Source organism: Ictidomys tridecemlineatus, chromosome 14, assembly GCF_052094955.1.
Source record: "Ictidomys tridecemlineatus isolate mIctTri1 chromosome 14, mIctTri1.hap1, whole genome shotgun sequence".
NCBI lineage: Eukaryota > Metazoa > Chordata > Mammalia > Rodentia > Sciuridae > Ictidomys > Ictidomys tridecemlineatus.
The window spans coordinates 65,225,402-65,250,995 of NC_135490.1; the positions used below are offsets into that span (position 1 = coordinate 65,225,402).

Here is a 25,594-nt window from a genome sequence, read left to right on the forward strand (position 1 = left end):
CTCATGGGAACTTGGACTTGGACTTGAAACAACCCCCACTGCCTTAAAAGTCTGACACATGACAGTAGTTGAACTGTTCTTAAGAAGCAATGTACCCTGCTAATGGTAGTTGGAGGGTTGGTAGAAGTAAAATTAGATTTTTTTTCTTCACTCATAATTTGAAGATTATAGAATGCGGTTTTTAAAGGTCAGAATGCATTACTAATTGAGTTGAGGCATTTGAAATTAGCAAATAAAACTGCTACTCATAATAGTGATTAAGTAATAATTAATCATACAGGCTGAAATGGCAGCAAAGTAGAGCCAGCAGTAAAATTATTTTTTTAACTAGTTACCACACAGCCTTCAGAGAGTGCTACTAAGTAACCATAAGATATTAATTCCATTTCTTTCCTCTTTAGGTTATATTCTTAAAAATATATTTAAAAAAAAATGTTAATGGTTTCTCTGGATGATACAATCACAGGCAGATTTTTCACCTGCACAGACTCTCTTGCAATTATTCAGAAATATGTGCTATTTTGTCTTTCCCTAATCTTTTATTTAGCATGTGAAGGAATTAAGGGTTATAATACCAACCTTAAACCCACTTTTTAAAATATAAATCACTGAAAAACTTGAACCTTTTAACAATTATAATATGGAATTATTCCATCTATTCTTTAAAATCAATGCTAATTCTCCCCTGCTGAGATTTTTTTTAAACATTTTATAGTGCTTCCAGGTGTTTTGTTTGTCTGTTTGTTTCACTAGGTTTGTATTATCCAGTCTTGGGTTTGATGCCCTCAGTCTATGCTGGAAATTTCAGGATTTCATTTTGTTTTTGCATATTAAATTCCAAGCCAAATGTATAAACATGAATATGACGATAAAATATTCACGCAGTTGATTTGACAGCATATCTCATTCTGGAAACAAATTAAGGCAGCATTTACATAGAGATTTACATTTGATGCATTTGTTGTTTATTATTAATTAGCTAATCCACACAATAAACCTATGAGGTAGTTTAGCATGCCTTTAGTATGAACAAATTAGTTAAGAACCAGAAAAAGAAAAAAAAAATCTGTCCCCACAATAAAATGTTGATCAGACCCTTCTTATTCTGGTCACAAAAGAAAAAAAAATCAATTCCTTGGACAAGCTGATCAAACAAACAATAGATATTTAGTTTGGATGGAATGTGGAGAGTGTAAGTTTATTCCCTGGCAGTTTAGAAAGGTGGTTTTCTTATTGGGGCTCTAATATTCAGTATTCACACTAATCTGTCAGAAGCACCTCACTCAAAAATCAAATCTGCAAGAAATGTGAACACCCCCACTGCCTCAACCCCATTACCACCAGAGCTCAAACTTCCCTACAGGAGCATTCACATTTTGCATGTATTTTATATTTTTGTCTTTTGGCCTGGTTGGTCCAATAAACTCACTTCAGCAGAAAGGTGTGAAAATTCTTGGCAAGCTAATTTATGTTTGGCTGTCATCTAAGAGGCCAATGAAAAACAAATTCTATTGGTCTTTGTAGTCCAGCAACAGCAGACGAGAGTTTCATGACTATTTTTATCAGCAGAAGGAATCACTGTAGTCCTCGATACTTAGCAGATTGCTTTATGACCATATTTATTAGTTCACTGGGCTGTGGAGACTGTATATAAAGAAAGCTCATTAATTTGGGTTTCACTACCATGGCATTTGTGGCCATGTCACAGGTGCTAGCCTGAAGCTTTTTCAATGCACTGCAGAGGAAGACCTTTTTGTAAAGTGAATTTGAATTGCATGACCAGAACTGTAAAGAATGATTATCTCTTTGAGTGATGGGCTGGACATGTAGTTCAGTGGTAGAACACTTACCTAGCATATCATGGTCCTGGGTTCTATCCCCAGGACCACCAAAAGAAACAAACAAAATGATAAAACACACACACACACACATACACACACACACATACACACACACACACGAAGATGGACCATTTCAATAACTTAACACTGTTCTTTTAAATATAAATCATTACTCGCTAATATAAGGGGGGCATTGGGTTTGTGTGTGTGTGTTGTAATTTTAAATCATTTTTCTCTTATAGCAGGAAAACTTTAAATGGACTATTTAGTTTAATTAACATTACTCCAAGGATTCTGGAATAACAAAAGTACTTCACTTACTGATAGTTTAGATAGTTTCTCTTTTCTAACTAGATGAGTTTCTTCTTAAGTTCACTTGAATTGATATTTTACAGAAAATCCTTTGTCTCAAGTTCTCATGTGCTATAATCACATGTCTATCAGAGAAACTCCAGGGCTGATGGGACCATAAGACAGGGACATAGCCAGGTTTGCACAAGTCTCTTTCCTCTCCGTGGGAATTAATTAGCCATTTGGAAACATTTACCTGAAATCACATTCTCCCCCACTCATAATAAAATTAGAAAGTGAATTATGACTTAATTGAACACATGTAGCCATACCAAAACAAACAAAGAACAAGAAACAGGTAGCTTCCCAAGTAGAGATGTTTCTATTCAAGAGTTCCCAAAAGATAAACAACACTTATATGCCCTTCCAGCATAAAACTGAATATACATGGTACACTGGAAAGATAATTTTCCTCATCTGCATGAGAAAAAAAAAGAAAGAAAGAAACTAGGGAACAATCAAACAGACAAAACTTCTGGCAGGGTAGTCACTTTCACTTGGCAGGTTGCCAAAGAACAATGGTATTTAGATGAGCAACTCTGAAAGAATCTGATTATTATAGCTGAAAGCTTATCTATAAAGAGTTTGGCATAGCTTTTCTGTATAGCAAAAGAAATCTGTGTTCATAGGCTTTTCTATATTAGGTTATTAGAAAAATAAACACACTTCAGGGCATGAGCTCAGTCACTAAACACAAACAGAAACAAAGATTTTTTTTTTAACTCAGACAATGCTTATTTTACAGCAGAATTGACAAATAAAGCTTTATTTTACACATTCAAAAAAAAAAAGCCATCACCAGAGGTTTATACCTCTGTTTTGTGTGCTTCTTTCCAAAACAGCAAAATAGACATCCTCCCATCAAACCCTCCTTCCTCCCGTCAGGGCCACATGTGGCTGGTGTGGCTGCTTCTCTCTGCAGACACAGAAACTGGCAGCCCTGGTCCCTCCTGAGTGAACCCTCCTCAAGGGAAGAGTGCCAAATTCCAAACACAGGAAAGCAGGCACATTAATAACAACACTGTGCATTTCTGTGTCATTTCATTTATTGCTCACTGAGTTATAACCACCTTGGCTCTCCGCAGAAAACAAAGGATGCCCACCTGGAGATCAACCGCCTGTGGTCACAAGGTGCAAAGGGCAGCCCGGGCCAGATTCCAGCTGGAGCCTGATAGCATCCTGAATGGAAACTCAATGTCCTGGCTTGTAGCCAGCCTGCAAGACACCACTTCTGGTCACCATGGGGAATGAAACCTGGAGAAAGAACTTTAGGATTTGCACTCAGAGATGTTCCCCATCATAGAGGGATGATTTTTCCGGTCATTCTATCCAGTCGTGTTCTTCCCAAAGTGATGGACTCTTGGCTCAGCAACAGGACTTCGATGAGAAACAGAAGAAATAGGGGACCTTGTGCTATCCAAGGCTGCTGTTTCTTCAGGATTTCTTCACTTCATTCCAATTCATCAGTACCCCAAATTAATGCCCACCATTCAGGCCAGCTTCATAAGAAATGCAAATTTCCATCTCATTCTGGGGTACATGATTTTTTTTTTGGATGCCTTCAGTAAAAGATTTTACCAAGGTCAACTGCTGTGAAGTCATTTTTGCCTAAGAGGATCATCATGCAAGCAAACTAATTCTTTTCCTAAGCTACTATTTGGCAGCTTGCAGAAGACTTGGCTTCACCTTGAGAAACCGTCCTTGGAGTGATCAGAAGAAAAGGCTAAAGATTCTTCCTTTATTCATCCTCCTTGCTCTCATTCAGATGGCAAGCCTGGCTCACGTGTTTGAAGGTGAAGGACTGGTATTTGTCCATTATATATCTTCTACTAATAATGATTTGTTCAGATTTGTGCATGTTGCCACCGATTATGTTCAACATGATGACAAAAAAAAATGTTTATTTCTGGATAGAAGTGATTTACATCACAATCATCAAGGATTTCATAGAATATTTATACTCTGAGGAAATCTAGAATAAATTGAAAATTAAACTTTTTCACTCTTTGTAAGTTTGAATAATGCTCTAACTATAGGATTATAGGATTATAATTTAGAACATGTGCTAAATATGTTATCAGGAAAGAATTATTTTAAAAAAATCAAGCCAAATATCATGACTTACCACAAAACTTAAAAAAAAAAAGGAAAGAAAGAAATCTCATTCACTTTCCAAAATCAAGATAGTCATATGTTAATCTGTGAATCCTCATAAGAAATGTTCATTGTTCAAGAAGGGATCCTCCTCTAATGGTTGATAAGGGATTCTCCACAGCAGAGAAATGCTGGCATTTTTAAAATCTCTTGATTGATGTTTTCACTACTTATTCTTCAGGCTATAAGACAGAAAGGAACACAGTCTTACCTTCTTTCATATCACATATTCCAATGCCCCTCTCTTCTCTCTGCCTGCCTCCACCCACCTCCACCTCCACATTATTTCAACCATCAAATTTCGATAAAGCTGAATTTATACAGTGAATCTATTAGGTGTTAAATAACCTTGTGTGTATAATAACCCAATTACCAATGCTATCTCCATGTATGTAGAAGAAAATTTATACCTCTACATGGCCGGTCCAGATACTAAATTCATTCCAAATGTTCCAAACATAAAAATAATAAATTTATTTTTACTTATGGCATGCTGCATATATTCATCTTTACTTTTCAGATATAACAATGTAACAAATTGTTCAGAGCAGAGAATAATGTTGTTAACACTTATATTTCAAAGTAACATTGGCTTCCTTCTGCATTCATTCAGAATTTTCTGTTAATAGGGAAAAAATGTTTCTGGCTTTTTTCTCAAAAAAGTATCGATTTTAAAGGCTTTTAATTACTTTTCTTTCTTTCTGTTTAGAAGATGCTACCATTTATTACATACCTACTATGTGTCAGTCATTTCATATTTATTCTATATCATGACTTAATCCCCACAACTCCTTTAAGGTGAGTGCCACTTCCTCTTTTTGAAGGTGAGAAGACTAAGGCTTAAATTAGCTAAGTCAATAGCATATAATCTTACAGTTGTTAGAGACAGAATCTGAATCCTGAAAAATAAAATCAAAATTAGGGGGCAACAGAGCTTTGTTTGACATTAAAGTACAGGGGATTTCGCTCATGGTATTGATGTGTTCTGACTGAAACAAGGCTGTCAAAATAGTGTCTTCTAGTAGCTGACTGTGAGCCTTAAGGCCATATTTTAGGGAAGAGTATGGTGCAAGTGCTAAAGTGGGTTAGAACCCTTTTGTAGACTTTTGTGTCCCTCATCACTAAGATCCAATGCCTTAATAGAAATCTGATAAGTCAAAGTTCAAAAGCTACAAAGGAAAAGTCTATTGACTCACCTAGAAACAAACAGCATATCTTGAAATCTCATTTTCCAAGAAAAGTGCTGTCATAGAATATTCTAGGATCTGAATAAGAATTTGAATGTTGTTGGTAGAATGCAGACCAAAAGAAAATAAAGACTATAAGCATTTAAAAAAATAGCTTTGAAATTTTGCCTTGGAATGATCCAGGTAAGCACAGCCATTTTGTAATAGTTGCTATAAAGAGAAAAATTCTGTTTGAAAAAATCTCACATTCAGTTTCCACCACCATCCGGTCATGACCTAAGGAAATTCTACAGTCATTCTCATCTTCATGAATTAATGTGACATAAAGATTGGAAGTTCACACTGAGCAAACAAGTATAATTTCATTTTTATAAACTGCAAAGATGAACACTTCTCAAATTAAAATGAGCTTGAAGCATAGCACCTCTGTGTCATAGTAAAAAGACCAAACGAATCCTCAGCTGAGCTGTCTTCAGTCATGATTACATCATTAGATGAGACTAGATGAGAGGTTCTTTTTTTTTTCAACTTATAGTAAAAGTGGTATATTAAGAACTTAATCCCATAATGAGTGAAAATATCATTGGTTTCCTTTTCATAGTCAGCATAATTATTTGGATCCTTTCTGAACACATAGAAGTAATGACAAATTAAAATGCCTTTCAATTCCATACAGCTTTTATAATTATGCATGCATTACTGTTATCATTGCTGGAATGGATCCTTCAGATTTTAGTCAGCATTCCATTTGAAACAAAAGAACATGGAAAATTTTATAGCTATTAATAAATATGCAGCCATGCAATCTAAGAGGAAAATTCTTTTTCATCTGAGAGATAAACTGCATAATTCATGTATTCTCAGAAATTTCTTTAAATAGAAAATTGAAGAAAAGCATGAGAAAAAAAATTGTTATATTGTTTCTATTTGCAGTGAGGGGCAATCTTTGTTCTCTAAGTCTTAAATCTGATTTGATTGGAAGGAACAATTTCAGCTGCATCCTATATACTCCAGTCACATAGTCCATCTGCCGAATTTTCTATATAACAATAAACATTATGCCCACGTGACCTCTGTTTCATTTTTGCATCATTATCAAAAAAAAAACTAACTAGATGTTAAGAGAGACTTTATTAGTATCATGGAATGTAATTAGAAAAAAATTAGAGTCATTAAGAATGGATACCGACATTCCACCAAAAGAGAAGTTTCCATGTCAGGGAATGGTGGAGCTGCATCTAATTTCTGTGAACTCCAGACCCCACTGGAGCTCTAGCCATACAGGGATGTGATGGCCTGCAGGACAAGTCAGATGAGAATCACACCTGCAGAACCAGGTAAGTACCAAAAACTCCTCTTCTTTCCACTATCCTCTCTTTTCTACATCCTGACTTACAATGACCTAGAAGAGGGGTGATGCTCTGAACTGGGTATCAGACAGAAGTCTTTATGCAGACAGGTTAAACCACTGAAAGTGATCTCACTCTCAAAAATGCCAAGAAATATATACAATCTTCCTGAGACATTATCAAGATGAAGAAGTACATAAAAAGAGACTTGACCACCATGTGTTCACAGGGAGTAGCTAGAGAGAAGTTTAATGATTTATTTGTCACACACTAAATTGAAATTGTCCAATAAATCAATTAAAAAATAAAGCAGAGCACTCTCAATTATTAGAAAGTCTAGCTTCTGATAGCCAGATAGTAAGTTCACAGTCACAAACAAACCAAAAACCACCATGTCTATGGCTCAAATGAAATGATAAGGATAAATTTGTTAGATGCAGAGGAGTCACAGACATTTTCCACAACCATGTTGCTAAACAGTCATGACTTTGACATTATTCAATCTGTCACTTGAAAGTGAATGACACCAAGAACTTAACACCTTTGCTCAATTTACCAAAATAGTACCAATGATAAACCAAGTGAAATTATATCTTCTACTTTCTATTCTGTACCCCGCCTCCTACCCCTGTATTCCCTATCTTCAAGGCAGAAATTTAGATTTTTGCCTAGACTGGTTTCTTTTTCTTCTTTGGTCTATAACCAATCAATCGCAAATCTTTTGACTTCTGCTTTGACTCTTGAATATACTATTTACTCTGCATCCAGTGACCCATACCTTATTCCAGGCTCTTGACATTTGTATTAGACTTTTATCTGGCACCTGTGCAACCATCATACTAGAGGTTCAGTGCTGTGCCAGCAGCCCAACACCTCCTGGAGAAAATAAAATATCTTTGCATGATACACAAAGGTCATTGATGATGTGATTGCTGCCTTTTTCTCTAGTGCCATCTATTGTAAGTGAACCTTGCAGGATTACCCTACATCTCCATGACTCCAGAGAATTACTTGAGGTTCCTAAACCTGCCATGTTCTCCTGTACTGCTTCAGTGTGCACAGACTGTTCTTTCTACCTAGAATCTCACCTCTGCTCCCTTCCCTTGCCCACATCCTCTCATTCTCTGTGGAAGCATGCCTCTTCCACATATCCTTTTCTGAATTCACCCTGACACCACACAATGTACTTGGGATATTTTCAGTAGACACTTGGGATTGGAGAACAAAACCTCAATAGCCAAAAGCTGCAGGAAGTAATCACTAAATTTCTGGGTTAAAGACAAGGGGTCTAGTGTTCTTTGTTTCCAGGAAGGTTGTATGTCAGGAGATTAAAGGGTTTGGGGAACAAAAAGAACAGAAAAAGACCATGAGAGCAGGGAATAAGACAGAGAGAGAGTGTAAAGCCAGGTAGGTAGTGTTGTACGGTGTATAGTGCTCTCTCTGAATGATACACAAATCTTAAATAGTTGTCTAAACAAATAAGTTTTGGCAAAGTGTTTGTTTTTAGTGTAATTCTATGTAGTCTAATTGATACAGGGGCAGGGTAGGAGGAAGACACATTCAAATGCATAAGGGGAGAAAGATGCAGAAAGAACATAAGGCATTGTGAGTTTAAAGTGAAGGCCTGGCTTTCACCCTTAACATGTAGTCCTATGTCAGTTCAAGATGAAATGAAGGTGTGATGGGATCAGCTGACATCTCTGATTTCTAATAAGCACAAGATGTATCTATCTAAGTTCTTGAACAAACAAATCCTATATACTATAACCTAAGGGATAAAGATATACTTGAAGATAATTGGGCTAATTCAGAGAAAAGTCAGGTATTATAGACAGAAATGATGAACGTTCAAAAGTACAGGGTATTTAAAATGAATGCAGCTTACTTCTTAATAGACATAGACTAGCAAAATTGATAAGAACGATTTGTAATTAACTTACCAAAACACCTAAGAAAATAAGCCTCCTCTGCTTATATAGAATTTGCGTTGTTTATATGCAAATGAATGCTCCTGATGTACTTCAGAACAGTTTAGTCCCTTAAGAAGGCAAATATTCTTTTTATAATCTTGTTTACACTATTCATTTGCTTTGCAAAACATTTTTCATAAAACCTCAAAATAATGAAATGTTAGAGCCAGAAGGGACCCCAGGGATTGTCTAAGAAAGTCCGACATCATCATTTCACAGATGAAAAACTTGAAGGAGCCCCTAAGACATATATATTCTTGCTATTCCTGAGGTCTGCAGCTTCATGCCTCAATCCCCTGTTCTGGGGTGACTCCATGCCTCCTTTGCAGACTTTAGCCACAGTAGGCAAATGCAAACAGAACAGGAACCTGCAGAGTGCTAGCCTTGGAGGCATCATTAGTATGCATTAGTCTCCTAGACTGAAGTCCAAAGAGTCCAGCTCCCCTTTCCATTCACCTATGGAACAGGAAGCCTGGTTAATTCCTGTTTATTTCTAAGCTTCAGTTTCTGCATTCTCTCGTCCAAACTTTCTGTGCTGCACTTATCCACCACCCTTTTTTCCTAGTTGGGTGCCTCTCCTAAGTGCTTTCCTTCATTATTTCATTAACCATCTCATATTACAATACGTTGTTTATGGTCTTTGCTCCCATCAAATAAGCCTGGGAACTGTGTCTCTTTCTTTCTGTAGTTTCAATGCTTATAACAAGCACTACAAGTGATACATAACCTTTTCCTAAATAAACAGATGAAAACCAGAAAAGGCGTAAGTTGCCAAATTAGGAAGAAGACTAACTCCCAAATCTTCACATTTCTCCTATCCTGGGAAAGCCCATTCCTATTCTGCATTTTCAGATAAGAAAAATGAGTATTTAGAGCATCCCTACCTCTATTATTAGCCCTTTGACTATTCTTATATATGCCAAAGACTTGTAATTAACAGATCTAAACTCCACATCAATTATTAACATCCAACATCCACTATTTGGATGTTCCTATATAATGTCATCATTAAACCTCTTTTACCCGTCTATAAAACAAATACATCAATGATATTTTCCTCATAGGAGGGTCATTAGGATAAAATGAAATAATGTATTTTGAATGTGTCCAAGAACCACTAAAAAATGAGACATGCTTATGTCCTTAACCTTCCTCTTAATCATTTGAAAGAAAATTTTCTGTATGTATAATGAAGAGTTTGCCCAGCTTTTATCTCAGACTCTGAGATGGAAGTCTTTAACCATTGGAATTTCTCGAATTACAGAATTATCTTTGCTATTTATGGTAGACCTTGGTATTTATGCTAATGAAATGACTCTTGATGAATCCCTAGTTTCAGGAGGAGGCTAGCTATGCTATGCTGTTAAGATCAACCATGAGTTGAGGGATGAGGCCATATGATACCAGCTGAAGAGAAGGGCTGGAGGTAAGATCCCATAACCAATGAGTCAAGCGATCTTACATACATAATGAAACTACAGTGAGAACTCTGGACCCCAGAATTCAGTGGAGCTCCCTGGTCAGTGAATACATCAGAGGGCTGGGAGGGCAGTGTGTCCTGATTCCATAAAGACAAAGCACAGAAGCTCCATGCTGGGGTCTCTCTAAGACCTTGTTCTCCACGCTTCCTCATTTGGCTGATTTGTTTCCATTATAATAAAGTTATAATGAAAAGTGTAGCTTTTTCCTGAAATCGGTGATTCTTTCCAGTGAATTATTGAGCTTAAAGTAGTAGTGGAAACTCCCAAAATTGTAGGCAGTTTGTCAGAAGGACAGGTGAGCTCAGAGCTCTCAGAGCTTGTAGCTGATATCTGAAGTGTGGGTGGTCTCCTTGAAGGCTGAGCCCTTAACTTGTAGGATCTGTACTAACACTGATTCATTAGCCTCAGGACTGTGTTGCATTACTGCAATAGAAAACTTATCTGTTTGCTTTTTAATTTACAGAGCCCAATTCTTATAAGGCAACCACTGAGAGGGTTCAAAGTGGTATCCCAGGAATTTCTCTGCAGAGAAGAGGCATTGCAGTGTTGTCAGAGAGTAAGTTTTACCATCAAATGTTTGACCTCAAATCCCACTTTTAGCAAATACTAACCTGTGTCCTCCGCCTTAGTTTCCTGATCCATAAAATAGATATTATTATATCATATGCATAGATTTCACAGGGCTGCAGTGACAGAAGAGCTAATATAAGAAGTGAGTTAATATATAGAAGTATTATATAGCTGGTACATAGAGTGAAAAAACAAATGTTGCCTTTTATTTATTTTCACATTCTACATTGATCTCAGTTTTAGGCTAAGTTGATTAATGAGTCTTGCAAAATTGGCACAGAGAGACAGACAGTGAGACAGAGAGAGAAAGAGAAATAGAGAGAGAGGAAGAGAAAGAATGAGGAAGAGAAAAAGAAAGAGAAAGAAAGAGAGAGGAAGGGAAAGCAAGAGAGAGAGAAAAAAAGAGAGAGATGACAAAAAGTGATGCTTTACAGAAAACAAGAGCAGTTCTGGTTCTACCTCTTCCAGGAGAAGTAAAGGATCATGGTAGAAACAATGGAAAGTGGCATAAAGATGGTGGAGGTTGGAGGTAGACTAATACTGATAAGTATATCATACTAACCTCTCCAATAAAGGGGAGCTGAAATGATCTAGGCTATACTTCCCACTATGTATCCAATGGCTACATGTGGCTATTTAAATACAAAGAATTTAAATTTAACACAGATACAAATTCATTTCCCTGCTGGCACTAGTCACATTTCTAGTATTAACAGCCACAGGTGTCTAGTTGTTCTTTATTATATAGAGTAGTTATAGAACATTTCCATGATCACAAAACATTTTTTTTTGGACAATGTTGGTTCAGAATCATCAAAAGTATCTGATTTCAGATATATTTTAAGGGTAAATCATAGTTCATAGTTTTAATAATTCTATAGCATGTAAAGTCCATTAATTTTCTCCCAAGCAGAAAACAAAAGGAAGAAACATGAAGGATAATTTTTTTTAGAGAGATGGACCACTACTGTGTTCAAAGAATCTATACCTCTATCTTAAACATTTTAGTACCTATCAGCCTAGGCAGCAGATGAAGAGAAAATGTCAGAACTGTTGATATCCTGTCTTCCTCCCCTTCAGCTCACAAGCAGACTGCCTGGGGTACATGTTTTTTAAAAACCTGAAGGCCAATGTCAATCAACTATTAATATGCTCAGGTCAGCCACTCTGGAAGTGAAAGGCTGCTGCCCAAACCTGGCCCTCAGGAAGAATGGGTGAAGGCCTGAGTTGGTAAAAGCTTGTGTTGGTGTGGTAGGTGGGGAGGCCAGAGGAACGGAAAGTGGTGAAGACTGGAATAAAACATGAGATAGACTCTAGCTGGCAGGCAAGTAGTTAAAATAGTAATAATGTATAATGCAGTTTTAACAAGAAATTATTTGACAACAATTATATTATTATCAACCACCCCCAAACATTATGTGATGCAATGAATGAAAATACAAAGAGCATTAAGTTAAAATCTATGCCAGGATTTGCCCCAGAATGGATACAATTCAAGTGTCATTTCATCTCCTGAGCCTGATTCCTCATCTATTCAATGAATAAAAGGACAAACCCATTCTCTAGATCTTCTTCACCTCCAACATGCTCAAATTCTATGCTCTGCCCAAAGGACTACACCAGAAATAGATTCAACCTTGTTTGTCTTTCCATTCTAAGATTAGCAGTTTTTTGTGAGTCTCATCTAAATAACAACAAACTTCAAAATGCCAAATCTGCAGAAAGAGAGAATTCTATAACCAGCTTTCTTTTCCTTTTTTTCCTTCAGGCTCAGAGTTTATGTGTTAACCAGCACCCACTACAAACACAGCCAAACCTTTCAGCAGATGTCCATATTCACTACTGAAAGCTGTCAGCACATTTTGCCAACACAGCCAAATTCTATAAATGTGCTGATAGGCCAAAGAAGAAGCTAGAGAAAACCAACGTATGAGCACGGAAAGGCTCTTAGTGGCTGCGGTCAGTGTGACAATCTCCAGGGCATCCAGGTGTGGATCAAAGTAAAACAAAGTACGTACTACAGAGGACAGCAATATCAATAGTATCTGCATAAGACTAACTAAATGATGTGGGAACAACTCATCCATGAGTAGGAATCATCATACTAAAAACCTACCATGATCTCCCACTCCTTATGAAGGTATCCTCCCAATTGCCCCATGATGCAGAGTGAGGTACACTGCTGTGGGGTGTCACTGGATACTACCTGAGTCCTGTAATCCATAGCAAATTCCTTTACCTCTCTGAGCCTCAGTCCTCTAACTTCTAAATTGGGAATTAGACATCTACTGCATAGGACATTTGTGAAGTATAAAGGAGTTAATGAATGTTCTTTGTTAGTGGGAAAATCAGTGATAAATAAAGCTATCCAGATAGAAATCTAGAATTTTAGCTTTGTATTATCATATGAATTTAATACTCCTTAAATATAAATATATAACTTTAATTAAGATAAGATAATGAGATAACACATTAGCCAAATAAAACATTATCAATGATTTGTTTACATGATGAATCTCTGTCATCATGGACTTCCAAGTTTCCAAGGAATCAATATATTTGAGCTATTGAGAACAAGACACTTGTCAGATTGGAGGTGCTGGACACTTTGGCCTAGGCAGATGGGAACTGTAAAGATCAATGAAACCAGTGGTGGAGTGGGCAGGGCACAGAAGAACAGAGAGGCATCACAGAGAAGGTTCAGATATTGTGGGAAGGGTTGCTTGAATAAATTTTCTGCTTTGCAACTCTTCCCTGACCAGTACTAATGAGCTTAGTGAGCTGAGGAGGTTTTCAAAGTTTGACAAGTGTTATCTGATTTTTTTCATGCTGATTATAGTGAGTTTTAAGAATGATGCTTTAAAGGAAGAACTGTTAAGCAAAAGGGAACCAAGATTGATCACTTGGAAAATTCTCAACCCTTCAGAAAGAAGAAAAATGCTAAAATTTAAGAATTGGCTTCCTAGTGTATTTTATCCACACTTCTACTTTCTATAATTTCAGTTACCTATAGTCAAACATGGCCTGAAAATATTAGATGGAAAATTTGAGAAATTAATAATTCATAATTTTAAATCTGGTAAGCATAACGATGAAATCCTGCACCATTCCATCAATCCTATCAGGGACATTATTCATTCCTGTCTTGCACTTCCACGGTGTATACTGTACCCTCCCAATGGTCATTTAACAACTGTCTTACACATCAGATCAGCTGTTGCAGTACTGCAGTGCTTTTATTCATGTAATTCTTACAAAGTAGCCTAACTTTACATCACAATGCCTATGTCACCCACCTCACTTCATCATAACATCTCATATCATAACAAGGAAAACTGTGACTATAGTAGAATAAGATATTTTGGGAGGAAGTGAGGGACCACATTTACGTAGGTTTTATTATATAAAATTGCTATAATTGTTCTATCTTATTAGTTATTGTTATTAATCTATTAGTGTGACTAATTTATACATTAAACCCTATCATAAAAGAAAACATAGGATATTTAGGGTTTCAGGCCTCTAGTAGGGGTCTTGGAACATAGGGTCCATAGATTAGAGGGGACTACTAAACTGTCAGGAAAATGTGGTCTAGATAGAAAGAGCAGGTTAATATTACATAACCCTCAGAAAGGACTGAAAAAGGTCAAAGAACCACAGTGTCATTCTATCCCACAAAAGGTCCCATAAAGAAATTAAGGGTGAAATGAAATTGTCTCTCAGCCTTCTCAGTAGGACCCCAAAGGTTCCGAAGGGCTTTTCTTAGAGTGATTTGTGGATATGAATTCTTTTCTGGTAAAGTAAACCCAAATAACATTCCAAAGATCTCACAAAGTATTTGAGACAATGGCATCAGCAGAAACACTGCCATTTGGGACTAAAAAAAAGCAGAGACGACATGAAAGGAAAAGAGGTCAGTCAACTCCTGAAATTCTACTGTGGGGAGTCAGACAATAAACTACTGGGGAGTTTCACCAGCTTTTTTGAGGAAGGATGGCTGACTCCCACCAACCAAGGCAGGTTTACCTTCTGAAATGACTTCTAAGGTCTCTGAATCCTGGATTCCATGTCCTGGCTGGTGTAATCCTGTCCTTTGGAGTGTTTCCAACACGTGGACTGTGATGTGTATATGGTGTGCACATCCTTCTCTCTCTCTCTCTCTCTCTCTCTCTCTCTCTCTCTCTCTCTCTCTCTCATTTGCCCTGATGGCTGCTTATTGCTATTTGTTGTGAGTTTCCCATGCCCAGAGATGTCTCTTGCCAGTAGTTTACCAGTTGTTCCAACAACTTACCAGGAACCAAATTCTACCAGAAATCATTTGAGTGAGTTTGGAAGCAAATCTGTCCCTAATTGAGACTTAAGAAGGCTATAGCCATGGTTGAAGTCTTATGAGAAATTCAAGAGTGGGGAGCCATGTTAAGTTATTCCTGGATTCTTAAATCACAGGAACCATGAGATAATAAATGTTGTTTCAAGTCACTAAGTTTTGGGGTAAGCAACAATAGACAACAAATAGTGTTATAGGTTGAATTGTGCCCCTTCCTAAATTCATATGTTGATGTCCTAGCCCCATTACCTCAGAATGTGACCTTATTTGGAGATAGAGTCATTGTAGATACAATGAGTTAAGATGAGGTCATCCTGGAAGAGTTGGCCTCTAATCCAACATGATTGTTGTCCTTAGAGAATGCCACGTGAAGACTGGAGCTCTGCTGGCACAAGCCAAGCAGCTACCAGAAGCTAAGAGACAGTGCTGGAGCAGGTCCTGCCCTAGCATCTTCAAGGGCACAAAACCCTTTTATCACCTTGAGCATCTTGGCTTTCTAGCCTGAAATGTGAGACAATAAATTCCTGTCATTAATGCCACTCAGCTTGAAGGTGTTTGTTATAGCAGCTCCAGCAATTAAGACAGGGACTGAATGGGAGGAGGAGTGTGATCATGGAGTGTACCAAGCAGGAGGGGCATGTGCAAGGAAAATTTCCCCTGACTCCACAAGTCCCTGGAAATGCTGATATCTCCTAACTAAAGTCTGGTGAAAAAAGAAGACTAATCAAATACCATCTCAACAGAGCTGTTCTGATCACAGAACAATGTACTGATTCACTCAGGTGGACATGGGCCTTGCAAAATGACCTCCTTTGCAACCTCACAAAGGTAAGTGGGGTAGGGTAGCAGCAGGAACACAGGCACAGGTAAGGGAAAAGGCAATACAAGGAAAAAAAATCTACATGTATGTTACCTTTACTATACATGATTAGCCCAAGGAAAACAAGAAAAATTGACTCCATTTTGTGGAAATCAATTTACAGCACTAGCTGACCTATTTAAAGAAACCATGGAATGAATCACTTTAACAAGGGAAAAAAATTATCTTCCAATGTACCTCTTACATAAATTTGGGCTCTATGGAGAAGCACATCTGAGCTCATTTCTGAATGTGATCGAGTGGGATTCTAAGTATTAGGTTCCATCAATTCTCAAACTCCGTGTATTCAGTTTTCAGTTAATACACAAAAGAAATTGATTATGGAAAATGAAGGACTAAAAAACAGACAGTCCGATTAAAATTCATGCTGACTGCTTCTCATTCAGTGCTGGGAAGTCCTAGTGGGGATGAAAATCCTTTTTTGTTGACTTTGTTAATACTCAAGAAGAAAGACTGAAGAAATGAATTACATTCCAGGAGTCCACAGAGAAAAACACCGATTCCTGAGACAGCATAATTATCTGCTTCCCTCTGATGACCTTTACTCCCCGGTGACTGGCAAAGAAAGGAAAGAGAGCAGGGCTCTCCAAGGCTCTGTGTGAGCTGCAATTGCCAGGAAATCGCTCTGTTCCTAACCGATTGCTACAGAAATGTAGGTTAGGTGCAGCACATAAAGCTGCATGGAAATATGGCTCAATACTGCTCCTGCCAGATCCTCTGAGCACAGACTCACAAACATCCTGCCACCAGAGGCTGGTCTCAGTAGAGGATAATTTTTAAAAGGATTTAACACACACATAACAAATGGGGAAAATATGGAAGTGTAATCATGATAAAGACTGACATTTTTCAAGGTGCATCATTTGCAATATTTTGATTAGCTCCCATTTCGGAATGGCTAAGCAGCTTATGTTAATAAACCGCAAACTCCAATTAGACATCTGTGTGTGCAATCTAAATGGAACCTTTGGCTGGCTTGTGTGTGTCACTGGTTTTCCCACAGTTTTTCTGTGTGCGACTCAGCCTGGGCATCCAGAAGGTTTTCAGTGATCTTGTGAGCCACTAGGGGTTGGCATAGGAGCCCCCGCTGCTCTTTTGTTGATGTTATTTCTTTCTCTTCTTGGCTTTTCCCACAAGTCCCTTAGAGTCTGACTCCATGACATAAAATTCAGAGTTTAGAAAGCAGCAACTCCCTGCAAGGAACCCTCCTGCTGATTGCATGAAAGCATTTAACTGGCTATATGAAAATAGAAGAATGATGGGCTAGCATGATGGGGCCAGACAGATCCAGATAGGACTTTGAGCCTTTCCATTTTCTAATCATGTGACTTGGGAAATTTGCTTATGTTTTCTCAGCCCTGACCTCTCATCTGTGAATGGAGATATTAATATCTGCCCCTTACACACATTTAGAGCCAGGCACGATTGTAATATTCTGGGGACACAGCAGGAAATTCAGATGACAGAAACCTATGTCTCATATTTTTGTATGAACAGATTGATGATGAATAAAAATAAGAAAATTGTATGATACATCAGAAGATAAGGACTTTAAAGAAAATAGAGCAGGGGGTGAGGAGGATATGGGATTAGGAGTTGCAAACTGAAATAGGGTGGCCCAGGAAGGCCTGGCGTGGAGATTGCCATTGGCCTGTGGTTGTCAGGGAAGAAGCAGTCTGACTTATCAGAATTGCACAGCATTGAGGCAGAGCTTGCTGACGGGGTCTTCAAGAGATAACAGGGAGTCCATGTGGCTGGAGCCTGGGAGAGAGCAAGAAGCTGGAAGGTGGGCAATATGATACCTAGAGGGAGGAATGTCTAAGTGTGTGGAGGACCCTTTTGGCCATTGTACAGGCTTAGACTTGAAAGCTGACCAAGATGGAAAGCTTTTAATTCATTTGGAACCAATAAGTGGCTTGATCATTAAGGATTTAGTGCATTAAAGGAAGAGGATGATGAAGAAGGAAGAGAAAGAAAAGGGGGAAGAGGAAAAATGATGTGAAGCACACAAGGCATCTCTTGGCACAGGTAGGTGATTTCAAAATGCTCATTTGAACTCCTCTTCACATTCTTCAGAGAAGCACAACCAACCCTATTTCCTTTTCCTTCCCCTTTCTACCAAGACCTGTGATTTTTTTTTTTTTTTTGTACCAGGGATTAAACTCAGGGACACTCAACCAGTGAGCCACATCCCCAGCCTTTTTTCCTATTTTGTATTTTATTTAGAGACAGGATCTCACTGAGTTGCTTAGTGCCTTGCTTTTGCTGAGGCTGGCTTTGAACTCAGGATCCTCTTGCCTTAGCCTCCCAAACCAGAATTTTTATGTTGCCTGAATTAGAATTAGGGAACTTAAATAATAGAAATGAAGTTTTAAAACCAAAGCATGCTGTTTGATAGAGAATCTAATGGTTTCCGTGAGTGACTTCTGCTTGTCTGGGTCAAGGACGTCAGATAATGCTTTACCATCCATCATCAGCCTAGAGATAAGGAAGCTCTGACAGGCTTGAGCAGTTCACTTCTCACATATGTTTAGAGAGGGCAAGAAAGAATTTTCCCCAAAAGACACGCAGAAAGACAAAGGCAGGGAGCACTTTGTTTGGTGACAAACTTTTTTTGGAGTCTCATGATGTTGCAGTCATTATATTTTCTTTCTTTATTTTTATTCATGGTGGAGGGATGCTTCTGCTAACTAGATAAAGGCCAAAAAAGATACAGAACTGCAAGAGAAGTAAGTTGCTTATACTCTCCATTTATGAGATTTGAGGTTACTAGCTGACTCTTTGGGGATGATTAAAAATACCACCAGAGAAAGGCAGGATCATAGTACCCTTGTCTGCATCTCAAGCACTGAGCTATCTGCTGAATGTTGGGTAAAACTGTGCAATGCCACTGTCGAAAACTTATTTTTTATCCAAATTTGTGTCTCTTTATGCAATGCTTAGCTTAGGGAATGTCTGCTGTCTAGAACCCAAGCCAGAGACCTGGGAATCAGGGACTCTTCACCCGGCATCACTAATAATGTGATGATGTCATTTCTGCTTTTCAATTACCTTTCTGAACATGTGCATTTTGACATTTAATGCTCTTGTTCAGAAAACACACTATTCTAATTCTTCTCTGTTTCTTGTCATATCTTCTAATTGATCTGCTGATTGATTTGGAAGGGAAAAAAGAAACTTGATTAAGTCTCTTTCCTACTTAGAACTCCTCAATTTCCTCTCGGTGCTTAAATTCACTAGATTTGCATATTAAAGTCTGAATTTACTTGCATCCCTTTGGTATTGTTTCCTAATACCCTCCCCTTTTGCCATCTTGCTTTCCCACCCAAATGCCCCTTATACTGCAGACACAATGAGCCTGCAGTTCTCCCACAATGCTCCAAACTGGTTTAAGTAGATCATTTGTTAATTTCCCCTTTCAGCCTGCAGAACTGGCCTATTGAGACTTTGGTAGCCCAAAGAATGTGCCTGTCAGACCTGAACCTCTACGGAGCAGAGTGAATGAAGGGTCCCAACTTCTGAGTTGTGACTGCTTCTCCCAGGATGCTTCTAGACCATTGATCAAGTAAAGCAGGGATGTTAAGGCGGGCCCTTTCCTGGAAGACAAGATTCATATGAAGAAACTTTGGCTCCATCACTCAATGACCCCACTGTCTAAGATCACACAGTTGTCTGAGCTGATCCCACACAACCTTTCTTCTTTTTTTTCCTTCACTCAGGGCTAGACTTGCAATCTGACAGCTCTCCCAGTTTCTTCCATATCCTTCTACATTGTCTTTCACAGATATTTTTCCCTAACCCAGTCACAGACTAACTGGACAATCTCTAAAAGCCTACCCTTGAGTTGGCACGTTACTCCTCTACAAGGTAACTTATGACTCCAAAGTAAAATAATACCTCATATGTAACAACAGCATAGTATATACATGATAACTATACAACAGGACTATAAATATGAAGGATGCAAATTTTCACGTCTCCACTGTAGCCTACATGAAGTGTCATTACACTTCCTGTCATACTGCATTTGCTTACCACAGTGACGGTGTCTTATACAGCATCTCTGCATCCACAGAACTGAGCACAGTGACTGGCCCACCACCCAAAATGGTTCATCAGCAACTAGGAAAACACTTAGCATATAGTAAATACTCATCAAAAATATGTTGAAAGAGTCAACCAATGTTTACTGAATGAGTGAATGACCGTTCATGACTAAATGGAAACATGAATGAATGGCACAAAAGCCTATGGCCAAAGATTGAAATTAAAGAAACTCTAGAGGGAAAGAAAAAGCACTTTCTTTCCTTAAAGAAAGAATGGAAAATAGAAACTTCTGGATGATTAATGAAAGGACTGTGAGAAAGATACAAAATTGTCTCATTAGGACTCTTAAGGCATAATTATAAATTATGTATTATAAATCAAGTATTCAGAATTCGATAATTTTTGTGTTTGATTGTTATTTGGTTCTGCGGTTAAGTTTTATGCACTAGAAAATGCATCAATATTCAAGAAAGGTGAGCAGTTTCTGGTAAGGAACGTACAACCACATCCTAAGTAGAACAGATCTGAATTTGCAAAAGGGATTCAAAGGAAATCATGGCTCCCATTTTAAATGTTACTATAGTAAACTGTGTTGTCAACAGCAAGTTACTTTATGGAATGAGAAAGACTGATAGCTTACCTATACCAGTTTTTCAACTAGGGAGATACCAGCATTTTAAGACGATGCATCTGTGATGCATATGCATTTGCAACTTCCCATTTTCAGAAAAATGGGAAAGATGTAGTATATGATAGAGTTTAAAAACTTGGATTCAAAATCCCAGTTTTTTTTTCTTTGCTTGCTGTGCGACTTTGAACAATGAACTTAACCTCCCAGAGCACTAATTTCCTATAAAAGGGAAATGATATTAAAACTTCTCATACGGTGTTTGTGAGGATTGAATGAGATCATAAATGTGCAGGCCATAAGAATGATCTCTCACACACAATTGCTGCTCAATAAACGCTGGCTGAATCTGCAGCCAGGGCTGTAACGGCACCTAATGCATTTTAAATGTCTGAGATGAATGACAACTTGGTATTTATCCAAATTAAAATCTACTTGGAAAGGTTTCTCATAATAACCTTCTTACTCTTGCAGAACCCATTTGCTGTTTGGGTAGCACTCCCAACTCCAGTTTTGAGTAGAGAGCTATTCTCTTTCAGGCTCTGAGAAGAAATTTCCCCAATGTACTCCCCATCCTTTGGTGATCTCTCCACTAATCAAGGTGCTGCTGCCACTTTTCAGAGATTTTAGCCCACCTGTGAAGCAGACAATAGCAAATCATGATCTGCATGACTAACTCTCCCTCCTCTTCCCACTTATCTCCCTATTCCTCATACTAAAACATGTTTTCTGAAAGCATTTAAATCATTTCCATCAGAGATACTTTCATAAATTCAACTAATAGTTTCTGAATTCCTACCTGCAGCAGACATTGTGTTCACTCTTGCCAGAGACATTATATTTTAAAGGAGACAGAATATTAAAATTTATAAATACACGTAAATAAAATTTATTGGGAGAACTTGAGAAAATAGGTGAAAATGGCCCTACAGAAGAAAGATGAGTCTTCCTGGGTTAATCATGCTGCCAACACAGGCAGCCACAAACTCTGCTGATGACCAAGGGGGCCACAGGTGACCACTCTTTGATTTTGACTACAGAGAAGTGTGTTGGTATTAAAAAAAAAATCACATCAAATTCTTTCACATGCTTCCCTTCAAGGGGAGGAGACTAGTCTCCTCCTATCCCCTTTATTGTGTGGCAGAACATAGCTTGATTCAGACAAGTAGATGAAAATAGAATCAATGGCGTTTGTCAGCAAAGGAACTGTGTGTGTCTCCTTGCTTTCTCCTGCATTTCTTACTTTGGAAGAGACTGGCTGCCTTCTCATGAGGAAAGACCACCAATGGCCCTTGGTAAGGAACAGAAGCCTCGTGCCAATAGCCATGTGAATGTGATGTTTTGGATGCAGATCCTTCAGCCCCAGTCCAGCTTGTAAGCTGACTGTATCCCCAGACCACAACTAGACATCATTTGTGATTCCCAGAAACTGTGAGATAGTAAACGTTTGTTGCTTTAAGCTATTTTAGTTTTGATGAAATTTTTTTTTCCACAGCTCTAGATGGCTATTAAAGAGGACACTTGAAAATTCTGGTGTTTTAGAAGTAAAAGGTGGCATGTTGCGTCTTAGGGTAGCTGATGAGTTTCTTGTGCCATCACTTTTGGGAACTGAAAAGGCTTAAGAAAGTATTTAAAGTCATGGTGACTGTCCGCACGGGATAAGAATATATATTTTACAACCAAAATAATGGCATTTTGCATGTGTATGGCATTCATGCCTGATGTCATTTTATCTTTAACAATAATTTCACTGCAGAAGGAAAATTATTACTCTGCAGTTCATAGATGATATTAAGTGAATTGCCTGAGGTTTCATAGATAATGAGGAACATGGACAGTATGAGAATTCATGGCCCCTGAATTTCAATCTAACATGATTCCCTCTGCATTATATCTCCACATGAATCTCTTCCCAAGCCAAGCGTGTTAGCTAATGAAGGAAAGGATAGAAATAAACACTAATTATTCATTATGTGCCAAGAAGTACACTAAGTACTTTATAAACCTTATTTCATTCAGTTATCACATCCAATGACAGAGTCCTTGTTAATAACAGTTTTAGATGACGACTCTTAAGGGTAAAAGAAATTAAGAAGAACATTTCCAATGGCTACTTGTGTCCCTTAAGGATACCAGCACTATCAATTCTATGAAAATAAAATATAGGTATATATGGAGAGAGACCACTAAAGTTCAGTCTTAGTATTTTGTCCCTTTTTGGTTTTTATAGACACAATGGGATGTGATATAAGATAGGGTTATCCCTAAAGACTTTTTTCACTTAAAGGAATTTGTATTTGTGTAAGAGGCAGGGAACTACAACTTCAGTCAAACCATCATCTTCAAAATTACTGCCAACTCTTGCTTCTAGTTTTGATAATGATGAACCCAACATTGTCTTTTAAAACCAACCCATCACTGTTTCTCTTTAGAGAAACAAAAATTAACTCAATAAAGTAATCTAGGTGCTGAAAATATAATAGTGAAAAGAATATACCTGAAAGTGTTAAATAATAATAAGTATATTGAAATCAAACAAAATCTTTGGGGGAATGTCCTTCTGCCTCAGGCCACTTGCTCTTTTACCTCATTTAGGTCACCAATAGCATTTTCTCATCTTGTTGATCACCACAGTCTCAGATATTCTTCACATCATCATCATGATTTACAACAACAACAACAAAAAAGTATCAGCTCATATTTGTTAAGAGATTTCCAAGGATAAACACTGACCTCAGATTTATGGGAATAATCTTACTTAGTCCTCATCACCCCATGAGGTAAGTACTGAGATTCCTACTTAGCAGACAAAGAAGCTGACACTCCAAGAAGTTAAGTTGCTTTTCCAATGTCACACAACTAAGGAGCTGTGGTGACAGCTGCTGGTGGTGATGTCAGAGACCACATTCTTCACCAAAGCTCTGCTGTCTCTTGTCTCTTCCCTCCACTTTTGGCAGATGTCTCCTTCTTCACTGGTAAGGCTGATCCTCTGCAGCTCATGGTCTCCATCCTCCCTCCCTCCTCCCCATTCCCCATCCTCCCTTCCCTCCTCCCCATTCCCCATCCTCCCTTCCCTCCTCCCCATTCCCCATCCCAGTGTGTGTTCCTCCTCCTTTTGGCAGGCAGGTGGTCTCCCAGTCTATTTATCCTTCAATGTACCATGACAATCTGTCTCCAATCAGACCACTCCACAAACTGCCTTATAAATAGCCCACTGTAGTCCGTGAAGATGATATTCAGACTTTATCTTACCAGATTTCTCTCCAGTATATGATTCCCTCTCTCTTAAAAATCTGCCCAATCTTCTGAGATACTAGCCACATGAATTTTCCACTTGAATAAAGAATTCCTTTTTGATCTTCTTCATGTCATATTTGAATTCTGTTATTTTTTAGGGTTTCAGTCTTGCTTGCCTCTCTTCTTATTCTACATCCTCTTTTGATTCACTAGTACTCGCTTTGGGTTTAACTGCCACTATACCAGGATCCTCAAATCTATATTTTTACATTAATCAACTTCATGCACCCTCCAATTCCTTTTTTTAAATCAGGGACTGAACTAAGAGGCACTTAATCACTGAGCCACATCCCTAGCCGTTTATATATTTTATTTTGAGACAGGGTCTCATTAAACTGCTTGGGGCCTTACTAGTTTGCTGAGGCTGACTTTGAACTCACAATCCTACTGCCTCAGCCTCCTGAGCTACTGGGATTACAGGCATGTACCACCAAACCTAGCCCCCCTCCAATTCTTACAGTAAACGTTGCCCTACCTTTGTACTGAAAAATATTTCCTAATGATTCACAGAGTTCTCAAACTTAACATGAATAAAATTGGACCCATGACTTTACTCTTTCTTTGGTATTAGTTTTTCCTCCTTCATTTAAGCTATACCACCACCATCATCCATCTAATTCTCAAGTGTGAAATCTGGAGCTACACAACTTGTTTTCATTCCTTTCTCCATTTCACAGGGTTGTTAATGTCTTAGACGACTCTTGTCCCTTACTCTACCCAGTCCCACAACCTGCCTTGTGGTTCACAGTTCACAACCTACCTCATCTCCTGACTGAACTACCTTATTAATGTCTTACTCACTTTTGTTTCTTGACCTTTTCTTCTTAAAACCAACTTTTCAGTCTACTGCACTACAGTGACCTCGATGTGACTCCACCCCTGTACGATAACTACTTTTTCAAATGACATTTAGTATTTCCTACTCTAGTTCCTTCCTCCTGCTGACATCTCAGGCCGATTTCTCTCCTCCTTCTGCATTCCAGCCTCTTTTCTAGCAGTATTTTAAAGACTTGGAGTTCCCTGAAGACATCATGCAGTGTCACTTCTAAAAATATAAATCAGCCTTAACTAATAGTCTTGGGCCAGCCTTTTCACTTTCCTACACATCTGCTCATTCTTCCGCAACTTGAGTACCACTCTTCAAGCAAGGTTTCTCACAGACCAGGCTGGATGCTCCTTTTTTGTGTTCCCATAGCACTTTCTTTTCTCTCTTGCTCTGCATTACCTGTCTCCAAATGTCTCCAATACTAGAAGGCAGTGCCTGCCTTCTGTGTGCTTGCTGTTCCCATCTGTGCACCTGAGACACAACAGTGAACAAGACCCACAAAAGCCATGCCTTAATGGAATTTTTATTGTATTTGTAAAATATAAGGATTTGATTTAGGTGGAAGTATGGATTTGAGAATCCTCATATATGTAAAAGGAGAGATAGATGATAGATGACAGAAATATCATGGGGAGAGTTAAATGCTAGGGAGAGATGTAAAGTGGGATTATGTGACAGAGAATACT

General features: G+C 38.2%; 1 protein-coding gene across 3 annotated transcripts in view; it reads right to left on the reverse strand.

Annotated features, from left to right (window-relative positions):
• Positions 1-936: 936 nt before the first annotated feature.
• Positions 937-25,594, reverse strand: part of Zmat4 (zinc finger matrin-type 4) — a 348,227-nt gene continuing 323,569 nt past the window's right edge. For 2 of the 3 annotated variants that reach the window (XM_078031255.1, XM_078031254.1), the window contains one exon: positions 2,943-4,528. In XM_078031255.1, the coding sequence (XP_077887381.1) occupies positions 4,524-4,528 (5 nt within the window). In that variant the 3' untranslated portion in view covers positions 2,943-4,523. Of the gene's footprint in view, positions 4,529-25,594 lie in introns of all 3 variants that reach the window. The other variant, XM_078031256.1, reaches the window with a different exon arrangement.